This window comes from Balaenoptera borealis (assembly GCF_965194805.1).
Source record: "Balaenoptera borealis genome assembly, chromosome: 2".
Classification (NCBI taxonomy): domain Eukaryota; kingdom Metazoa; phylum Chordata; class Mammalia; order Artiodactyla; family Balaenopteridae; genus Balaenoptera; species Balaenoptera borealis.
The window spans coordinates 161,343,069-161,362,939 of NC_138867.1; the positions used below are offsets into that span (position 1 = coordinate 161,343,069).

At 37.7% G+C, this 19,871-nt stretch overlaps 1 protein-coding gene across 1 annotated transcript in view; it reads right to left on the reverse strand.

Moving 5' to 3' along the window:
• Positions 1 to 19,871, reverse strand: part of LOC309623751 (ELKS/Rab6-interacting/CAST family member 1-like) — a 131,592-nt gene that overhangs the window by 31,558 nt on the left and 80,163 nt on the right. Inside the window, 4 exon segments of the mRNA XM_082380890.1 lie at positions 1,441 to 1,634; positions 7,366 to 7,506; positions 8,450 to 8,590; positions 9,850 to 9,987. Of these exon segments, the coding sequence (XP_082237016.1) occupies positions 1,441 to 1,634; positions 7,366 to 7,506; positions 8,450 to 8,590; positions 9,850 to 9,987 (614 nt within the window).

Genomic DNA, 19,871 nt, shown 5'->3' on the forward strand with positions numbered 1-19,871 from the left:
GTATTTTAAAATCTATGAAATTAAGATTTGAATAAAAGTCTGATTTCAAAAAATAAATAAATAAATAAATAAAATAAAAATAAATTACATCTATGAAGTACTGCTGTTGATTTCAGGGTGACACAAAAGCAAAGAAAGGCATGTACTTATGTAAGTATGTAACGAGAGTGTGTGTGTGTGTGTGTGCACGTGCACGTGTGCTGGGGGTAAAGATGCAGTGCAAACAGGGAAGACGTACAAAAAACATACATAATCTAATCTTGAGACTCTGATAATTTGTTAATTCTGACTTAAAGAACTTTATCCACCCATCTTATCCAGAACCAGACCAGAAAACACGAATAGAGTTAATATCAAAATAAGAGGAAACAAATGAGTAGGTGATCAGCTCATTCATTCACACTTTCAACTTAGTGAAGAAGAATTGTGAGGGTTGGACTTTATCCTTTTAGTTTTTTGAAAATCAAAATTCTATGGGTACAGAACAAGAGGAAAAAGTTACTTCTAGGGGAAAATATCAAGTCTACCAATATCCTAAAAATTTAAAACTTAGTAAACAACTTATGAAAGTAGTCTACTACTTCCCAACATTCAAGAGCATGAAAATAAAATACTTCTAAGAATCAGGCTCAAAGGAGTCACACGGATTAATGACTTCATTCTGTCACTGCCAGTCTCTCTGACTGTTCAGAATACAGTGATTAATGCAGTTCTACTGGAAGAACTATTTCTATGCACTTGTGAATTTATGTTAAATACATGGTGTAAAGGAAGAGGCCAAGAGGCATACGCTTTATCTTTAGTACAAAATACCCTAACAAGAAAAAAAAGCAAAGAAAATTCCAAGAGAGCTATCTGGCTGGTTCTGTTTAAACAAAGCTCATTCTGAAGAAGTCAAAGTCAGAGCTCAATAAAAAATCACATCCAAGTCTCCTAACTTGTCCTCAAAATGTCCCTCCTTCTAAATTTGACCTATGTACCGATGTAATAGCTTGCTTCTCCACAATACAGAGTCTAAAAATTCACAGCCCAAAAGAGCAACGGCTCAACATAAAAGGTCTAAACCAATTAAAAATTTTAACTCCTTAAACTTGAGGTTCATTTGTTCCTTACACAGATAAATAAATAATGAGAGAGCAAGTGGCTATCTGCACTCTCTTGATTAGCCAGTAGAAAACTTTAACTTCTTAATCAATGAATACTTTCTCTTTCCAATCAATGATGCTGAAGTCCATAGCTTCCCAATCTATTCCCACTCCGTGTTGCCATTCAGAGACTGCAACAGTGAAGCTACACTGACTTAGAATAAAAAGTAGGTAATAAAGTAAATTCAGAGAGGCAGATATATTGGAAAAATATGTCCCGAAAAGTACATAGTTTTAAAACCATCCTTCAACCTCTCTAACATAGAGAGTGCCTCTTCAGCTTTCCTTTCCTTACCTTTCCAACTCAGCAATCTTCTTATCTTTGTCATTCTTCTCATTTTCCACCTCCTTCAAGATTTCCAAGAGGCGGTCAACTTCTGCCTGGGCCTTGCTAGAGTCATCTTTGTACCTGGCAATCTCTCTCTCCAATTGCTGTATTCGATCACTCATCTCTGGACTGGCTCTGGCTTCCGATGCTGCCTCGTGTGCCTACAAAGAAAATGTCCAAATTCTATCAGATATACATACAGTGGCAGTGGGCAAACCATGTCCCCAGAAGCCACCTATACTCCAATTTCAACAGGCGATTATCAAACATCTAATAGCTAGTCTTCAATTTATAAGGTTCTTCTCTGCTTAAATATTACATAGACAAAATATCACTACACAGTTACATTTTTTTTTTAATAACTGGAAGTTTGTACCTTTTGACCACCTCCACCCATTATACAAACACACACACACACACACACACACACACACACAGCCCTCCATTTCTGACAACTACCAATCTGGTCTCTGTATCTATGAGTTCAGTTTTTGGTTGGTTTTTGGTTTTTACATTCCACATATAAGTGAGATCATACAGTATTTGTCTTTCTCTGTCTGACTTACTTCACTGCCCTGCTTTTAAAATGTAATAATGCTAGGGAAGCACTTATCTACTAGAATGGGATAAAATCTGAAATATGATATTTAACAATTATTCTGGGTCTTACATTTTATTACTAGACTCTTATCTCAATCTTACATTAGGAAATATGCTCTCATTTATTTTAAGACATTTTTTTAAAGTCAAAGGGTTTTTTATTTTCAATAAGGCAACTTCCAATATAAATTAAGTTTAGAAACAGACATGATGAAATAGTCAAATTCATTCAACATCTAGCAGAACTGAAAAAGCTGTATAAGACAGGTATATTGTTAATTAAGATCTCTGTGATCTACTTTCAAATTCCTGGGCATAGGTTAACTTACTGATTCCATAAACAGTTATGTGTTAATGAATAAAACTAAAGCTGATTCCCAAATATAATTAATAAATTGTTTTTATTATATTATTATTTTAGATTTTATTCTAAACAGCAAAATTCATACAAATACCTTCATAAAACAAGAATGAGTAGGCCTGTTCCATACGGGAAGCTACTGGAACTTCAGTTCCAACATGTAAAAAACTCAGAAGTCATCACTACTAGTTTTACAAGAAAAAGTTGAAAAACAGAAAATCAATGAGTTTTCTAGGACCTATCAGAGAACTGAGGGTCACAGGAAAAATTACCCCTCCAACATCAAGAGACACTGGCAAACCCACAGAGCTGAAGCTGAGATCTGCTCACCTGGAGCAGAAGCTGTGAGCAGAAACACTTAAGTGGTAATTTTAAGGAACTGCTGGGGGCTGAGTGTGGATGTACAAGCAAGCGAGTGAGGAAAGTCCCAGGGCCGGCGGTTTTAGGGGGGCCCGTACTTTCATGGGCTTTAATCCAGGAACCACACCAGGGTCTCACAGTGAAGAGCCAACAAAAATCCCCTTGTGGTTCTGGCTGCAGGAGGGGAAGAGTAACAATTGTGAAATATGCCCAAAGTGTACTCTATCCAAAGACAGACCCTCAGGAGTAAAAATTTTAACAGAGCTTTGTCCTACCTGGGGAAAGGGCATTTCTCCCACTCTCGCCCCTGCTAGTAAAAAATAAGACTCATATATTTGACACAGATGTTGGAATTACCAGACAGGGAATTTAAAGTAACTATGATAAATAGCTAAAGGCACAGGACTTCCCTGGTGGTCCAGCGGTTAAGAATCCGTCTTCCAGTGCGGGGGACACGGGTTTGATCCCCGGTCAGAGAACTAAGATCCCACATGCCGCAGGGCAACTAAGCCCGCGTGCCGCCACTATGGAGCCCCCACGCCTCAACTAGAGAGGCTGCATCCCACAAACGACAGAGCCCATGCGCTCTGGAGCCCGTGCGCCACAACTAGAGAGCCCGCGCATCACAATGAAGATCCCGCATGCCACAACTAAGACCCAACACAGACCAAAAAATAAATAAATAAAATAAATAAATATTTTAAAAAAATAGTTAAAGGCGCTAAGGGGAAAAGGAGACAACACCCAAGAGTAGAGGGGCAATGTAAGCAGAAAAATGGACACTGCAAAGAAGAATGAGAAGGAAATGCCACATATTAAAAACATGGAAGATCTTGCTTATAATGTGGAATCTGAAAAAGGTGAACTCAGAAAAGCAGAGGGTAGAAGGGTGGTTGCCAGGGGCTGGGGGTGGGGAAATGGGAAGATGTTGGTCAAAGTGTACAAACTTTCAGTTATAAGATGAATAAGTCCTGGGGATCTAACGTATAGGATATTGACTCTAGTTAACAATGTTGTGTTGCATACTTGAAATTTGCTAAGAGAATACATCTTAAAAAGTGTTCTCAACAACCTAAGTGTCCATCAGTGGATGAATAGATAAGAAAATGCGGTATGTACATACGTATGTATGTATACACACACAGGAATATTACTCAGCCATAAAAAAGGGGGAAAGTCTTTTCATTGGCCACAATATGGATGGACCTTGAGAACGTGCTACGTGAGGTAAGTCAGAGTAGATAAATGTCATTATGACTGCACTTACATATGGAATCTAAAACAAAAACAAAAAGACCAAGCTCACAGAAAAGACCGGTAGCCTGCCAGAAGTGGGGAGTCAGAGGTGGGCGACATGGGTGAAGGGGACCAGAAGGTACACATTTCCAGTTACAAAACAGTAAGTCCTGGGGATGTGATGTACAGCATGGTGACTATAAATATGTGCTGCATATGTCAAAGTTGCTAAGAGAATACATCTTAAAAGTTCTCATCACAAGAAAAAAAATTTATAACTATGTATACTGATGGATGTTCAATAGATTTACTGTGGTGATGATTTTGCAATATAAACAAATATTGAGTTGTTATGTTGTACACCAGAAACTAATAAAATGTTATATGTCAATTATACTACAATTTTTAAAAAGTGTTCTCACCACACACACGAAAAAAGGTAACTATTTAAGGTTGATGAATGTGTTAATTAGCTTGACTGTGGTAACCATTTCACAATGCATACATAGATGAAAGCATCATGTTGTACACCTTAACTATCTACAATTTTTGGCATTGAAAAAGCTGAGGAAAAAGAAAAGAGTGAAAATGTATATTGCAAACTCTAGAGCAACCTATATTTAGGTTGGAGGAGGGCGTTGTGGGAGCAGTGTAATAGGAAAACATCACTAATTAATTAAAATGAAAAGTTACAGTTGTCCAGAATGAAAGAAGGGAAAATACGAAAAGTAAAATGGCAATTAGCAGAAAAACAAGTAAGAAATCAGAGGAGGGGGAAGCCACCAAGTCCTCTACCCAAAGATAACTTTATTTTTTCTCATGAACCTAAACACAAAGTTTAAGAGATCATAAAAATGGCCAGCTATAGAAGTATCATAACAAGGAGATTAAAAATAAACAAAGAGAAAATGTGGGATTGCCATAAATAGGCGAGTTTGGAATATTAGTGAATAACATTTATTACTCTTGACAGTTACTGCTCAGTTTCATAATCCTAAATACATCTAACAGTCTTACCTTCAATATTCCAGTATTTAATAGAAAATTACCTCCACTTCTTTAGTGAGGGGGAAAAAAGTCAATTACCAAATCTGAATTAGTTAATCTCAAAAAAAGTATTTTCCTACTTATTCAAAAGTAACTTTAAGCTACTGGATTTTCTTCCTTTCCTTAGCTTAAGAATATGACTTCATTTCTGGCATACCCTAAATAATGATTCATCACAAGGTGTTCATGCTGAACACACCCAATATATGTCAAAAGAACACCACCAAGTCTCAAGACTAGGCTGGGCCCCCTTCTCATCAGTAATCACATGAACTGGACCCAGTTAATCAGAGTTGGTAACTCAGAGATAATAAGTATGAAAGTGCTTTGAAAACCACAAACTGCCATATAAATATTAGAGAGGTGTAAATCAATGAAATGGATAGTAAATACCTGTACCAAATTCTAATATTCACCGGTATGGGTGACTAGCACTGTTAAATTATCTCTTTCCAGGAAGCCTAATGCTAATAGAAGAAAAATATCAGATAACTGAGATTTTTACATTGTGGTCTTACATTTCATCTACAAAGGAGCTGCATATTTTAATCTTACTCTGAATTGCCAATTTTCTAAGAGTTTGGGGACTCTCAGGAGTAAAGTAAAATAGGATAAGAATGCCAAGAGAATTAATCAAGGTATAAATGGTATTTTGAATTTTAGGAGATTATTACTCCACTGGTAAGTTATTCCATATGGACACTATAGAGTTTTCTACTATGCTGTTATTTAAAGCAAAGCAAGAACAGTCATCAAGACAGTATGGGACTGGCACAAAAACAGAAATACAGATCAATGGAACAGGGTAAAAAGCCCAGAGATAAACCCACTCACATAGGGTCACCTTATTCTTGATAAAGGAGGCAAGAATATACAATGGAGAAAAGACAGCCTCTTCAATAAATGGTGCTGGGAAAACTGGACAGCTACATGTAAAAGAATGAAAGCAGAACACTCCCTAACACCATACACAAAAATAGACTCAAAATGGGTTAAAGACCTAAATGTAAGGCCAGACACTATCCAACTCTTAGAGGAAAACAGAGGCAGAACACTCTATGACATAAATCACAGCAAGATCCTTTTTGACCCAGCTCCTAGAGAAATGGAAATAAAAACACAAATACACAAATGGGACCTAGAAACTTAGAAGCTTTTGCACAGCAAAGGAAACCATAAACAAGATGAGAAGACAACCCTCAGAATGGGAGAAAATATTTGCAAATGAAGCAACTGACAAAGGATTAAACTCCAGAATTTACAAGCAGCTCATGCAGTTCAATATCAAAAAACAAACAACCCAATCCAAAAATGGGCAGAAGACCTAAATAGACATTTCTCCAAAGAAGATATACAGATGGCCAACAAACACATGAAAGGATGCTCAACATCACTAATCATTAGAGAAATGCAAATCCAAACTACAATGAGGTATCACCTCACACCAGTCAGAATGGCCATTATCAAAAAATCTACAAACAATAAATGCTGGAGAGGGTGTGGAGAAAAGGGAACCCTCTTGCACTGTTGGTGGGAATGTAAATTGATACAACCACTACGGAGAACAGTAGGGAGGTTCCTTAAGAAACTATAAATAGAACTACCATACAACCCAGCAATCCCACTACTGGGCATATACCCTGAGAAAACCATAATTCAAAAAGAGTCATGTACCACAGTGTTCATTACAGCTCTATTTACAATAGTCAGGACATGGAAGCAACCTAAGTGTCCATCAACAGATGAATGGATAAAGAAGATGTTGCACATATATACAATAGAATATTACTCAGCCATAAAAAGAAATGAAATTGAGTTACTTGCAGTGAGGTGGATGGACCTAGAGTCTGTCATACAGAGTGAAGTAAGTCAGAAAGAGAAAAACAAATACCGTATGCTAACACATATATACGGAATCTAAAAAAAAAAAAAAAGTTATGAAGAACCTAGGGGCAGGACAGGAATAAAGACGCAGATGTAGAGAATGGACTTGAGGACACGAGGAGGGGGAAGGGTAAGCTGGGACGAAGTGAGAGAGTGGCATGGACATATATACACTACCAAATGTAAAACAGATAGCTAGTGGGAAGCAGCCGCATAGCACAGGGAGATCAGCTCAGTGCTTTGTGACCACCTAGAGGGGTGGGATAGGGAGGATGGGAGGGAGATGCAAGAGGGAGGAGATATGGGGATATATGTTTATGTATAGCTGATTCACTTTGTTATAAAGCAGAAACTTAAAAAAAATAAATAAAGCAAAGCAAGAAATTGGAAAAGTTTTCTTTAACCTTTTTCAACTGCGAGTCCATCTTCAGACACTCTTCCTTCTTCTGCTCCAAAGCAATTTCTAGTGTCTCAAGCCGTGAGTCCTTTTTCAGTCCTGCGGAAGCCAGGGAAGAAGCATGCTCTTTCAGATCCAAGAGTGAAGCCTAAAAGAAGCAACATACATCTAGAATAAATACTATTTATTAACAAAATGGAGATTTAAATTCTTAAATTTATTTTCCTGGTGGTTTGTAGTTTCTTTCCGTTAGCATATACTGACATATTTCCATTTCAAGAACATGAAATACAGAACAACAACATTAGCTCTGGCTTTCAAGTTCTAACTAAAACAGAATGAATTCCCAAGAAATACCAACTGAATAGTGACTTAAAGAGCTCTACCAATACATATCCATTCCCACAAAATAAATGGAAGTAGATCAAGCTTTGTGAATGTAAGCAGTAACCTTAGTAGCTACACTGACTTTTTTCTTCTCTTCTAATTTTGGAAGAAACATTCTATTAGAAACACAAATTCCCATAAATTTTCCTAAAGATATTAGAAAGAAAACCCTGAGAATGTCCCTAAAGCTCATTATTATCTGATCACAAGGCATTAGGCATTTCTGCTATTTAGGTGACATCGACAAGATTCTTCAAAAGTAAAATCAAAGTCTATTAAGTCACCTAATTGGTCAACAATCATTTAAGATTTCTCTGCCAATGCTGAGGTGATCGTTAAGAGCTGATGTAAATACACTGTCCTCCTTGTGCATATGCCGTTCGTCTATCAGCTTTCTCACCATTAGCACAATATTTCTCCAAATGTAACTGGAGAAATACTGTTATTTTAGGATCTGTAAAACGTCATTAGCAAGTAAGAAGCCAACTCATAACAGTTGCAAGAGGTAAGAGGTAAGACTTAGGAAAGAAATGATTCCATCTACTATATCTCTGCAAAGCTTCCTGAAATAATCCCTGCTATAAGAAGATTCTTTAAATCTTCCAACAGACCCTTTTTTTATACGCATTATGTAAACACCAACAACATATACACACAATGCACTGGCTAAGCAAACCAAATAATTCCATTTTGGTGATCTTGACCTCTTTCTCTGAGAGGTCGCCTTGCAATAGGCTGACTTTTTCTTTCAGGTCTTTAAGATCTTTTTTGTAGTTATGAATTTCCTCCTGCTTTTCTTGCTCATCTCGGTCCTGCTGGTCCTTCAAGCGTTCGATTGTCCGCTCCTGATAAGAGAGTACATCAATACATGAGAAAATTCCTTTCATACTTCTATCATATGACTGCAATTCAGCTTCTAGCTGATAAAATTTCACACTTCCATCCTCCATTCAAAAGACAGTGATAGGTCGTTAATAACTGACCTTGTAAAGAATTCAACCTTCCAACCTATCTTGCCCTAACATACATCTGGTTTTGTTCTTTTGATTCCCCTAGGTTTCTTTTCCTATAACCTTAATTAGTATTAGATGTCCCTAGAGTATTCTTTTGGAATAATCTCATTTATTCAAATCCCAAGCAACAAAAAACTTATACATATACCCTAAGGACAATAAGTAGCAAATATTTCTTTTCTATATATAATTCACATGTTGCCTACAAAGCAATGGAAACAACTCACAACTCACACAGCAAACAGGAGGAGGTTGGAGAGATTATGATTTGTTGAGCTTAAAGCATAAAGAAGGATAAAGAAAAGAGAAACCATTAAAACTTCTGTCAACAGATACTCAGGAAGTTTGAAAGTTGAAGCAATTTAAGTACATTTATGGGTATTATTTCTGAATATATTCGGGGATCAAGCCTTGATCCCTGGGCAGGAAGCCTGAAACATTCTGAGTCCAAGAGGCTTAAGGAACAGTAACCCTATCCCTTAAAGAAAAAAGAAGAAGAAGAAGAATCCAATTAAAATGCCCCACCAAGAGTCCTTAAACCTCCTCCAAGACATTAACACTTGTCATGTTGGGCCACTTCTTTATTTAGTCAACCATTCCTGTAAAAACTAGGTTTGCTCATGAAGGCAAAATGAAGTGGCAAGGCCACGACTAGAAAAATAGCAAGTACACTGTATTAATAACTAAAACCCATGAATATATTAGATCCCAATGCGGCACAGTAAAAGAGAACTAATGTTGCCTCCTGATGGTCAGCGTCTGACATTCCCACATCACCGATTCTAGCTGACCATACACATAAAAAGAAGATAGTAAACAGGGAGCACGTGGCTAGTTCTTTAGAAACTTCAGCCACTGCCCTCCAGTACGGAATCCATCCTGCCTAGCAACAGGTGCTTAAATTGGCAACAACAAAACGAATCTTCTTTCCCTTACACTGGGTACGTCAGCAACAGTACAGGCAGCTCTTTTCCCTTTTGCCAAAGCGACTTCTTCTGTCTCCTCTATCAAGTCTCATCACTAAAGTGACTTTCAGATTAATGAGAAGGCAGAAGAAATGTGTCTGTGAGGAGTCTGGGCCAGTCACCCACCTTCTCGGCAAGGGCCTCCTCCAAAGTAGTCAAGGCGGTGTCAGTGTTGGTGGTGTCAGCCTGCAAGGATTTGACTCGCTCCTTCAAGCTGCTCATCTGCTTTTCCTTATCTCTAAGTTGCTCTTGGAGATTTTCAATCTGAGTTGTGCACACACATTTAAGGGGGGAAAAAAAAGGAAATTCAGAGAAATACAAACAGTCACAATAAAAATCATTTTAAGTTGGAAACAGGTAGATCAGGGCTGTCAGTGTGTGCTCTGTAGAAGTAATTTAACCCTAAGGGTCTTAGAACTTCATGCAAAGCTTTAAACTGAGAACTTATAGCCAGAAGAGAGAAAAGACATACACATGGGTATGGTCATACATGCAGAGTCATAAATCTCTATAAAGAAATAAGGAAAGTAGCTAGGGAGAAAAGACCCAACATATAGGGATGGGGATAAAGGGAAGACCTACAGAGAGGAAAGCCATGAGAAACTGGATTACTTCCAAAGCAACAGTGTAAATGCCCAGAGAGATTCCTTTAAAAAATGCTGAGGGAGGACAGCAAATTGAACAGCTGGATGCTAAGAAAAACAAATCAGCTGTAAAAAGGAAAAACTGTTCTTAAATTTATTTATTTATTTATTTATTTTTGGCTGTGTTGGGTCTTCGTTTCTGTGTGAGGGCTTTCTTTGGTTGTGGCGAGCGGGGGCCGCTCTTCATCGCGGTCGCGGGCCTCTCACTGTCGCGGCCTCTCTTGTTGTGGAGCACAGGCTCCAGACGCGCAGGCCCAGTAGTTGGGGCTCACGGGCCCAGCTGCTCCGCGGCATGTGGGATCTTCCCAGACCAGGGCTCGAACCCGTGTCCCCTGCATTGGCAGGCAGATTCTCAACCACTGCGCCACCAGGGAAGCCCGGAAAAACTGTTCTTAAATGCTAGTGTTCAAGTTAGGTTTTTATATCATCTTTTATTTCAACAGCAAGCATTTTCAATGAAATTTATTATTATAGTTATTCATTCCTTCATATACCCTAGTACGCATTCATTTACTCAAAAAACTATTGGTGAAGTCTCTATTACATGCCAGGCACTAGTGACACAAAGAAAAATGAACAGACCCATTTTCATTATAAGATGGGAAGGGGACTTTATGTACCTGAATCCAAGCTATGGATGGGCTTCCGTGCCATTCTAACGAGCACACATTTTACTCTAGACAGATGGGGACTATTAGGGACTTTTAAGCAAAGAAACAGTCCGGTCAGTTCTGTATTTCAGACTGATAATTCTGATAGCTGTGGAGAAGATAGTCAATATCTAAGGGGAGTTACGTAGAGGCATGAAAACAGCTAGGAGAGCGTATCAATTCAGGTAAGAGAGTTTGGAAACTAAGTGAGTTAAGAGAGATGGAAAATAGGGGATGGGTTTGTGAAATAGTGTGGAAACAGCATATTATCACTAGGGAGACTCCCGTACACACAATGAAAAATAGTAAGCAAAAATATGGAGGAACTGTAGAGAGAGATTCTTAATAAGCAAAAGGAAAATAAGTAAGACAACTATTCTAAAACTCACAAACTTCATTCTTTCATTCAGCTACGTGCCAGGCAGTTTTCTAGGTGTTGAGGATATAGAATTAATCCAAACAGACAAAAATCCCTGCCCTCAAAGAGCTTAATCCTAATATGATAGACAAGGAATGAATGAATGAAATGAACATAGTATGTAGGATGGTGATAAGTCCTACAGAGAAAAATGAAGCAGGAGAATATAATATCATCGTCTACTCTTGAACTAGCTGGTTTATTTCACATGGCTTTCAAAAAGCAACATAAATGTTATCTGCTTTGGGATGACTTTCTTGCTCTTATCCCCATGACAATAAGATGACCACAGTCTGTATGCCATCACACATGAACAAAGTATTGATCTACATACATACATATACACATCTCCCATTCTTTTCTCTATCTATACATTTATCTCCATTCTTTCATCTATCTATACATTATAACGCGAATCTCCAACCATATTGTTATTACTCATTCTATACACATCTCCACAAATAGACTGGATCTTACTCCTCTACCCCAGCTTTGTATCTTCATATCTGGCACACATCAGGTCTATAATAAATTCTGGTTCATTAGTCAGTAAATAATACATAAGCTTGGACTTTTATAAACTGTATTTAGGCATACACATAGACTTCTGCCAAGAAAAGAACTACAAAAGAACCTAAATCCAACCTTCAAATAATTCCTGCATCAATCAATTTAATATAAGCTCTTTAAGGGTCTGCTTCATTCCAAGCAGACCCTTCCAAGGGGAAGAAAAAAAGGTCCCTCTCTACAGTCCCTGAGAATTCCACAGCAGAACAAATAAGCTAAGCGAAAAGATTCAGCGAACTCAGAATAGGGAACCATGAGTACTGTCAGGCTTGGATTTTCACTCTTTAACGAAGGAAGAATCCTACAGGTGAACCACTGCAACTGGCTCCAGTCTTTTCCATGCTGATAAAGTCCAAAGCATACTGTGAGAGAAAAGACCATCACATATGAAAAGCATTAGTTTCCTTTAGTTTAATCAGACACTCCTATTGGAATCTCATATGGATCAATACTTAGGTAAATTCACAACCACTAAAGAGATTTTGCCACTTAAAAATCTAGTACTCCATAACATACAGGAGGCAATGCCCTGGTGTTTACCTATTTAACCAGCTGTGTGGGTCATCCTAGTTGCTGACATATAAACCTTACACACACACAAAAAAGATATCATTCTGTTGATTAGACTTTTTTACCAAGGAAGAGCAGTACAACCACCTTTTTTAAAAAATAAAACTTCATAGAACCAAGTTTTACATACAAGAAACCAGAGATTTGTTTTATGAGCCCACCTAATATACAAACAGCCCTTACATGCATAATAAGGATTATACCCTTCTTTCTCCTCCATCATCAGCATCTAAGAAATAATTAAGATGTTCACTGTTAACAATTCCACTTGTATAATTTGTATGTAGGCCAACTATTAAAGGGATCCATTATTCTTTGCCAGCAAAAACAAAAACAAACAAACCAACCAACAAACAAAAAGACTTTTCCTGATATACTCAGGTGCAGAAGCTGCTAAACCAGGTAAAATCCCCATTAACAAGTTCTCCCTAAGCTACTTTCTTATCCAATTAGCCAGCTGTCTAAACTGCTGAGTTGGAGGGGAGGAAGAGGATGGCTATTCCTGGAGAGCAGAAATAGCCATTCCACGGTGAAGAAAGGGCAGCGCTCACTAGAGCTGTCTCCTTTGGGCAAGCTGCTATCGGCAAGGAAGACCTGCAGTAGATACAGATATGTGCAAACCAGCTGCAAGAGCATTAACCCAAAAGAGGCTCTGTGTGGTGTGTGGGAGGATGGGTGTGTACAAAGCACTTTCCGTTTACCCAGCATCATGATGGACAGCAGCTGAATCCTACTGAAAACTCCTTTTATATATCCTCACTTTGGTTGAGACTCAAAATCGTGATTTTGTGATCAAGGCTCTCTGGGTTCCGACGTTGCTAACCAAGGGGTGTATGAATGCTATCATATTAATCTTGCCATTATTCTCTTCTTTTAACTAATCCAATATAGAGGCTGTGAAAACTGTTCACCCTAATAGTCCCATGTCACACCATTTCAGTATTTACTATGCAATTTCTATAAACTATATAGTGGAAATCCCATTCTATACCAAGTTCAATTATCCACAGGATCTAAAATACACTATTTACAAAAGCTTTGAATACAACAGCTAAGAGAAAAACTGGATCAGTTATGCACATACTCGACTATTAATGATAAAGATGACTGCTTCAGAATCATGCTAAGTGGAAAAATACTCCTTTAAATATGCTCAGAATATCTACCCAAGAAAAAAACTTTCCATTTTTGTAGAAACAGAAACCACAGAATCCCTAAAATGGCAATATGATAAAAACAACAAAAAATTACTCGTGATGGGGGTGGTGGAGGAGGCGGCGGCAGTGGTGACAAGAGGCACCACTAACACAGAGAGTGTGGTATGTATCAGGCACTGTTTTCAGAAATCTATGTATAACAACTATTGAAGCTCCACCACAAGACTATAATTATTAGGCAATCTAGCTCCAGAATTCTACTCTTAATCACTGTGCTATAAATAATATGTTCTATGATGGGGGGCGGGGGGGGGAAAGAAGAATCACACAAAGATGTCTCAAGCATCTTTCCATAAATGATTCCTTGTTATTAAGTAGTGTTTATCAATAAACACAATGTTATTACTACGGTCACATACGAAAATATTCTCCCCTACAGAAGCAAAGAAGGAAGGGTGGAGGTACCAAACCACTGCCAATGCAGAAGAGCATCTTCCATGTACTTCCGTGTATAGTCAAACATAACACACTAAAGCTGGTGGGCAGAACCAAAGGTACTTGATATCAGGATCAATATCATGATAGTATTAAGACAGTCTGTTTGGCCTTTCAAGGGGTAGAAGGAGGCTAGTTTATTTATACACACGGACTAAGGAGCACTTAACAATAGCTAAAAAAGCTTTTCTTCTTTTACTTTAATAACTTATACTTAGTAATATTGAAAGTTAATAAAAAATTCTTGCAGAAAATAATGTATTTTATAATTCTATGGGCTCTTCCTACTTTATGCATAACCGATCTGTATTAAGAAGAAATCATTAAGCAGCTATTAACATGTATTCAATTTCTGCATGAGTAAAATTGTGCAGAGATCGAAGGAATTGGTGTTTAGTCTATATTATCTGTGTCCCTGGTGATGAATAGGGAGGGGAAGGGTCAATCAGGTTTATACATACAGCCTAAAATCATAGAGAAGAACTAAGAGTGAAGAATTCAAGAAGGAAACACTTTCTAAATAACTATTTAGAGAAGAAAGGCGTTTTCCTTAAAATGACCTCTCTAATTAGGGTATAACTCTGTTAACTGGGCTAGAAAGAAAATCGAAATAATTATTATATGATACAGAGCCTTTCTTCTCGTACAATTTTTATTTTACAAAGAGAGAAAAACCGATGAAAGAGGAGGAAGACTAACGCAGAATGCATGCTGCACGTGAATCCATCAAATCTGCACACCAGCTCCACACTGGCACAGATTTCTTAACATCTTTTGTTTTGGTTTTTATCAGCATTGCCAGTTGTCAGAAACTATCATGGTTCAACGTGGGTGATTTATTCCTAGTCAAGTGGAACTGACTGCTCTGCTGCTGAGGCCCTAATCACTGAGCAAACGTAGAAGGGACTTCCTATAGGATGTAGTTCTAAGGACAAGAAATCCCAAAATACTCCTTGCAGTCACCTAGCTACCTGGAACATCATTTAAAGGAAAGAATTTTTTGGATGATGCCTCCACACTTGTTCTAAGCAGCCGTCAGTGTCAAATGTATTGTGCAAAGCAAGTTACTCAGAAAGGCTCTGACCTTTACCTTCTTGGTTAATAATACCTCTCAGTATCAGTGGTAAAAGTACAGTCTGGATGAACTGGTCATAATCAGCTGGCAAAAGAGACCTACAGTAATCAATGGAATCTAAAAAGGAAAAATTCACTAAGTCCCCTGATCTACGCAATTGTCTGTCTACCATCCTGCAGGCCTGTGAAATGTACTAACAAGGCACAACTATACTTTACCAAAATGATCAGGGTTTGCCCAGACTGTACTGGTCTCTAAATTTTACTTGTCCAGTTACGTGTTTCCAACGATTAGAGGATACAAGAGCAACAAAGTCATGTGGAACTCTAAGCAGTGTTTTAAACACAATTTAGGTTGTTAAAACTCCCATAGCTATATTCTCAATGACTGTTTAGGGTCTTTAATAAGCCCAGCAAAGATTCTGGCTGACACAACCAATTATTTCTTTGGCTGAGTTTCCCTCCCAATTGTGCTATTCTCTCATCATATAAGTAATGGACGGATTACCGTGATGAATAAATAGCTAGCTATGTCCCACTGGGCAAGTTACTTGTTCTTTCTAATTACCTACCTACAAGACAAAGACCACTAATATTCCTTTCAATTCTAAAATACAACTGTATTCTTATGATGGGAAAGACGAGAACATTTAAAAAGTAATACACTTCAGCAGAGTACTACTGTATTTTATCTTAAAAACTGTTCAAATTGAACTATACAGGAAGTATAGGTATGACCTTTAGGAAAATACAGAGTCCATTGCTCCGGTTAGATTTTATTAATTGCTGGGAGGGAAAGTAAGTTCCTTGATAGACTTGCTCATGGTACAGATAATGGAACTAGGGACCTCTTGAATTAAAATAACTGGATAATATGAAGCAAAAGCTGGTGAGACCAAAGGTCACACTGCTAGTCAAGATCTGCTTGGTAGACAATTAAGGAAATGGCTCAAATACTTCTTTTTATATCTGGCAGGCATATATAAAAACTTGACGGATATTCATATGCTAAAATTGCTCCAAAAAAAAAAAAAACCAACAAAAAGAGGACCCATAAACCCATGGTGGCTGTCCTTGTGAAGCAGCGGCAATGATGAGACTGTACCTAGGACCTCAATTCACACCTATACGAATGGCATCCCTTGAAGCTGTACGATAACAATAGATAGAACACTCTTAGATCTAATAGTTCACTACATTTTAGTGATGAAAGAACTCAGTATTTTTAAGTAACTAATTAAAGCAGACACACTAGGCTTAGTTTCTGCCCATCCCCCCACAAAGAACCACTATTCTTTGTATTACTTGTTACCAATAACAAAGTCGGGAAAAATCAAGTACATAACAATAGAAGGCTAGCTAAATTAAATATGCTCTATCAACCATTACAGTTCATATACTTGATGATTAATTAAGGATATGCAAACTTCTTTATTATATAACATTACATGAAAAAGAAAAGTTATCAAAATGTACAATATTATCCCAATTTGAAGGAAAAGTTTATTTTTACATAGAATTTTCCTTGTTATACCTTTTCCACATTTTTCAAATATTCAGAAGGGACATACATGATTTCAATGATAATGACAAAAGCAATAATTTTCTAACTCCTATCTGAGAAATCTCAGGATTTACAAGAAATATGATTAGGATCATGATAAGAGAGATTCTCCTAACATATGCACTTACCAACATGGGAAATCTCTAGGGGTTTCTGTGGGACATGTGAGCGTTTCTATTTAACCCACACCTTCCACAGGTTCATACTGTGGGACCAAACCAAGCTGTCAGAGACTTGGGGGGTTTTCCGCAATGCCAAAGGAAGACTGAGAGATAACAAATGAATCCAGAGAAACCAAGACTTGCAAAACCTATTTGAAATATAAGGTCCAAAGGAAACAGCAATAGGATGCTTCACATATTTTAAGTCTAAATTCAAGTTCATCTCACTCAATTTTTATTTTAGCCAGGCCTACTTTTATGGCCTGAAGTAAGCTAACCTGTACTAAAAGTCAATCCTAGTGTGACAAGGCTGGGTTTCCCAAGAAGCAGACCTTGAGACAGATTTTATTGTTCAAGAAATTAGAGGGTGCTCTTGGGATCAATACCAGTGGAAAGGAAGTGGCGGGGGGGGGGGGGGGAGCATGATGGTGCAGAGGGAGAAATTAGGCTGCCATGAAGTCCCAAAGGATTCAGACAACCCCATGGGGAGCTCTGAATCTGCGATGACCTTTCAGAGTTGCCCCAAGTCAGGGCAATGGATTCAAGCCCTTGTACCCTACAAGGATCAATCATTGGATACCAATGGGAAGGGATGTGGCCTTGTACAAGGTAGGTCTCTTTAGCCAACGCAATCTCCACGGGGGATACTTCCAGCACCTGGGGGAATACAACCTTCAACCCTCAGCAGGGATCTGGGTCACTCATCACAGCATCCATTATACCCAGCAGCTATGTATGCTCTTTCTAGTTAAATAATATTTAACATGAAATTGTAATTGCTCTCAATTTATGCTGTATTTGAACCACATACATAATTTTATGGCTTTGTAAAACCTAGAGACCCTTGTATCCCAACTTGATTGTTTCACCAATGGTGGGCATTTTGAAGCAGGAGTTCAGGGATGGCCTTTAAGGTGTGTCTGACATCCCAGTCCACACAAATGAGCCATGCGCATTTTTACATGAAGAGCACCCACAGCTTTCATCAGATTGTCAAAAGGGTAGGAGAAAAGTTACAAATCATTAATTAGTGGCATTCTTTTCAAATACCCACAATATTTTCTAAAACGAATAGCCACTTCACTTAAAATTGCTTGCTTAGCTGTTTTACAAAGATACTGTGTTACCAAATTTGCTGTGTAAGAGTTTGGCCTGGTTGGGATGCAGGGAGAACAGATCCAAACAACAGTTCCTCACCTATATGCAATGGAAGCCCAAGAATCTTATTAAATTTAGTAAATTCTCCTTGGTCAACTTGAATGATTTTTCTAATCTGAAAAACCCCTGCAGGAAAAAAAAAGTGTTAGGAGAAAAAAGTAAGCAGGTCTGGCAATTACAGGAAGATAAAACAGATAAAGGACAAAATACACGTCTGATGCTGGAAGCTCTTTTCTGGTGAGGGTGTACATATCGGTATGGCAGAGAGAAGGAAGAGCACAAAAAGCTACTTCATCAAAGTTTGATTTAATAATTTCTTCAGGAGGTTAATTATTTCCACTTCTCAACTAGAGTTGACAGGCACCTAGGCGTCTATCCAAAAACAGGCATTCCCACAGGTGAGAATGCAATGCAAGTTAATTCATGCCAAATTATAAGCAGTTTTAAGCAGAAGAAAATATTAACTGTGCTTCAGAACTCTGATCAAGCATTTTTTTTCCAAATCCTTTGCCTCTTTCTAGATATTTATCTATGTAATATTTATACTCTGACAAGTTCCTGCTACAAGGTCTCCTGAGAGACTACTAAGAACAACCTTTGTCCCAAAAGGAATCTGACCCTTCCATACTGACTTGTTAATTACCATTTTTCAAGTTTAAAATATGTTTTCAGTCAAAACAGAAGTCAGGGCACTCCAAACTAGAGCTTGCAAGACTCTGAGAATATTAATATGGCATACGATTAATAGGAAATGGACACATCACATAAATCCTCAAATTATTCACGAAGCTCCTTAAAAGTCCAAAGAAATGATGTTTTCATAAGAGTCAAAATTACTTCTGTGTTGTACAAAGCATTACACTATAAGCCTTTGAATGCTTCTTGTTTATATTATACCCTAGCACTTGAAAATAAAGCATTTATCCAAAGGCTATGTTCTCTCAGGTCCATTCCTATTGCCTCCATGATAATGGTGGTAGAACAAGTTTCTACATCTCTCCAGGTGAAAAATACAAGGCTCTTTAAAAACACATCCACTCTTATCCCAGGAATGCAAGATTGATTCACCATACAAAAATCAATCCATATAATGTACCATATTAATAAAGAACAGAAACCACATGATCATCCCAATAACTACAGAAAAAGCATTTGACAAAACCCAACACCTCTTCATGATAAAAAACACTCAATAAACTAGGAATAGAAGGGAACTTCCTCAACTGGATAAAAGGCATCTGTAAAAAACCCAGTTAACATCATACTTAAGGTGAAAAATGAAAACCTTTCCCCTAAGATAAAGAACAAGACAAGGATGTCCACTCTCACCACCTCTATTCATCATTATACTGGACAATTAGGGAAGGGCAATTAGGGAAGAAAAAGAAATAAAAGGCAGCCACATTGGAAAGAAAAGGTACAGCTACCTCTATTTGCAGATGGCTTTATCTTATACGTAGAAAATACTAAAGAATCCACTAAAACACCATTAAAGATAATAAGCCAATTTAGCCAAGTTTCAAAACCCAAGACCAATAAACAAAAATCACTTGTATGTCTTTACACTAAAAATAAATAATCTAAAAATCAAGTAAAGAAAATTCCATTTACAGTAGCAGCAAAAATAATAAAATATTTAGGAATAAATTTAAAGAAGTGCAAGGCTTGTAAACTGAAAACTACAAAACAT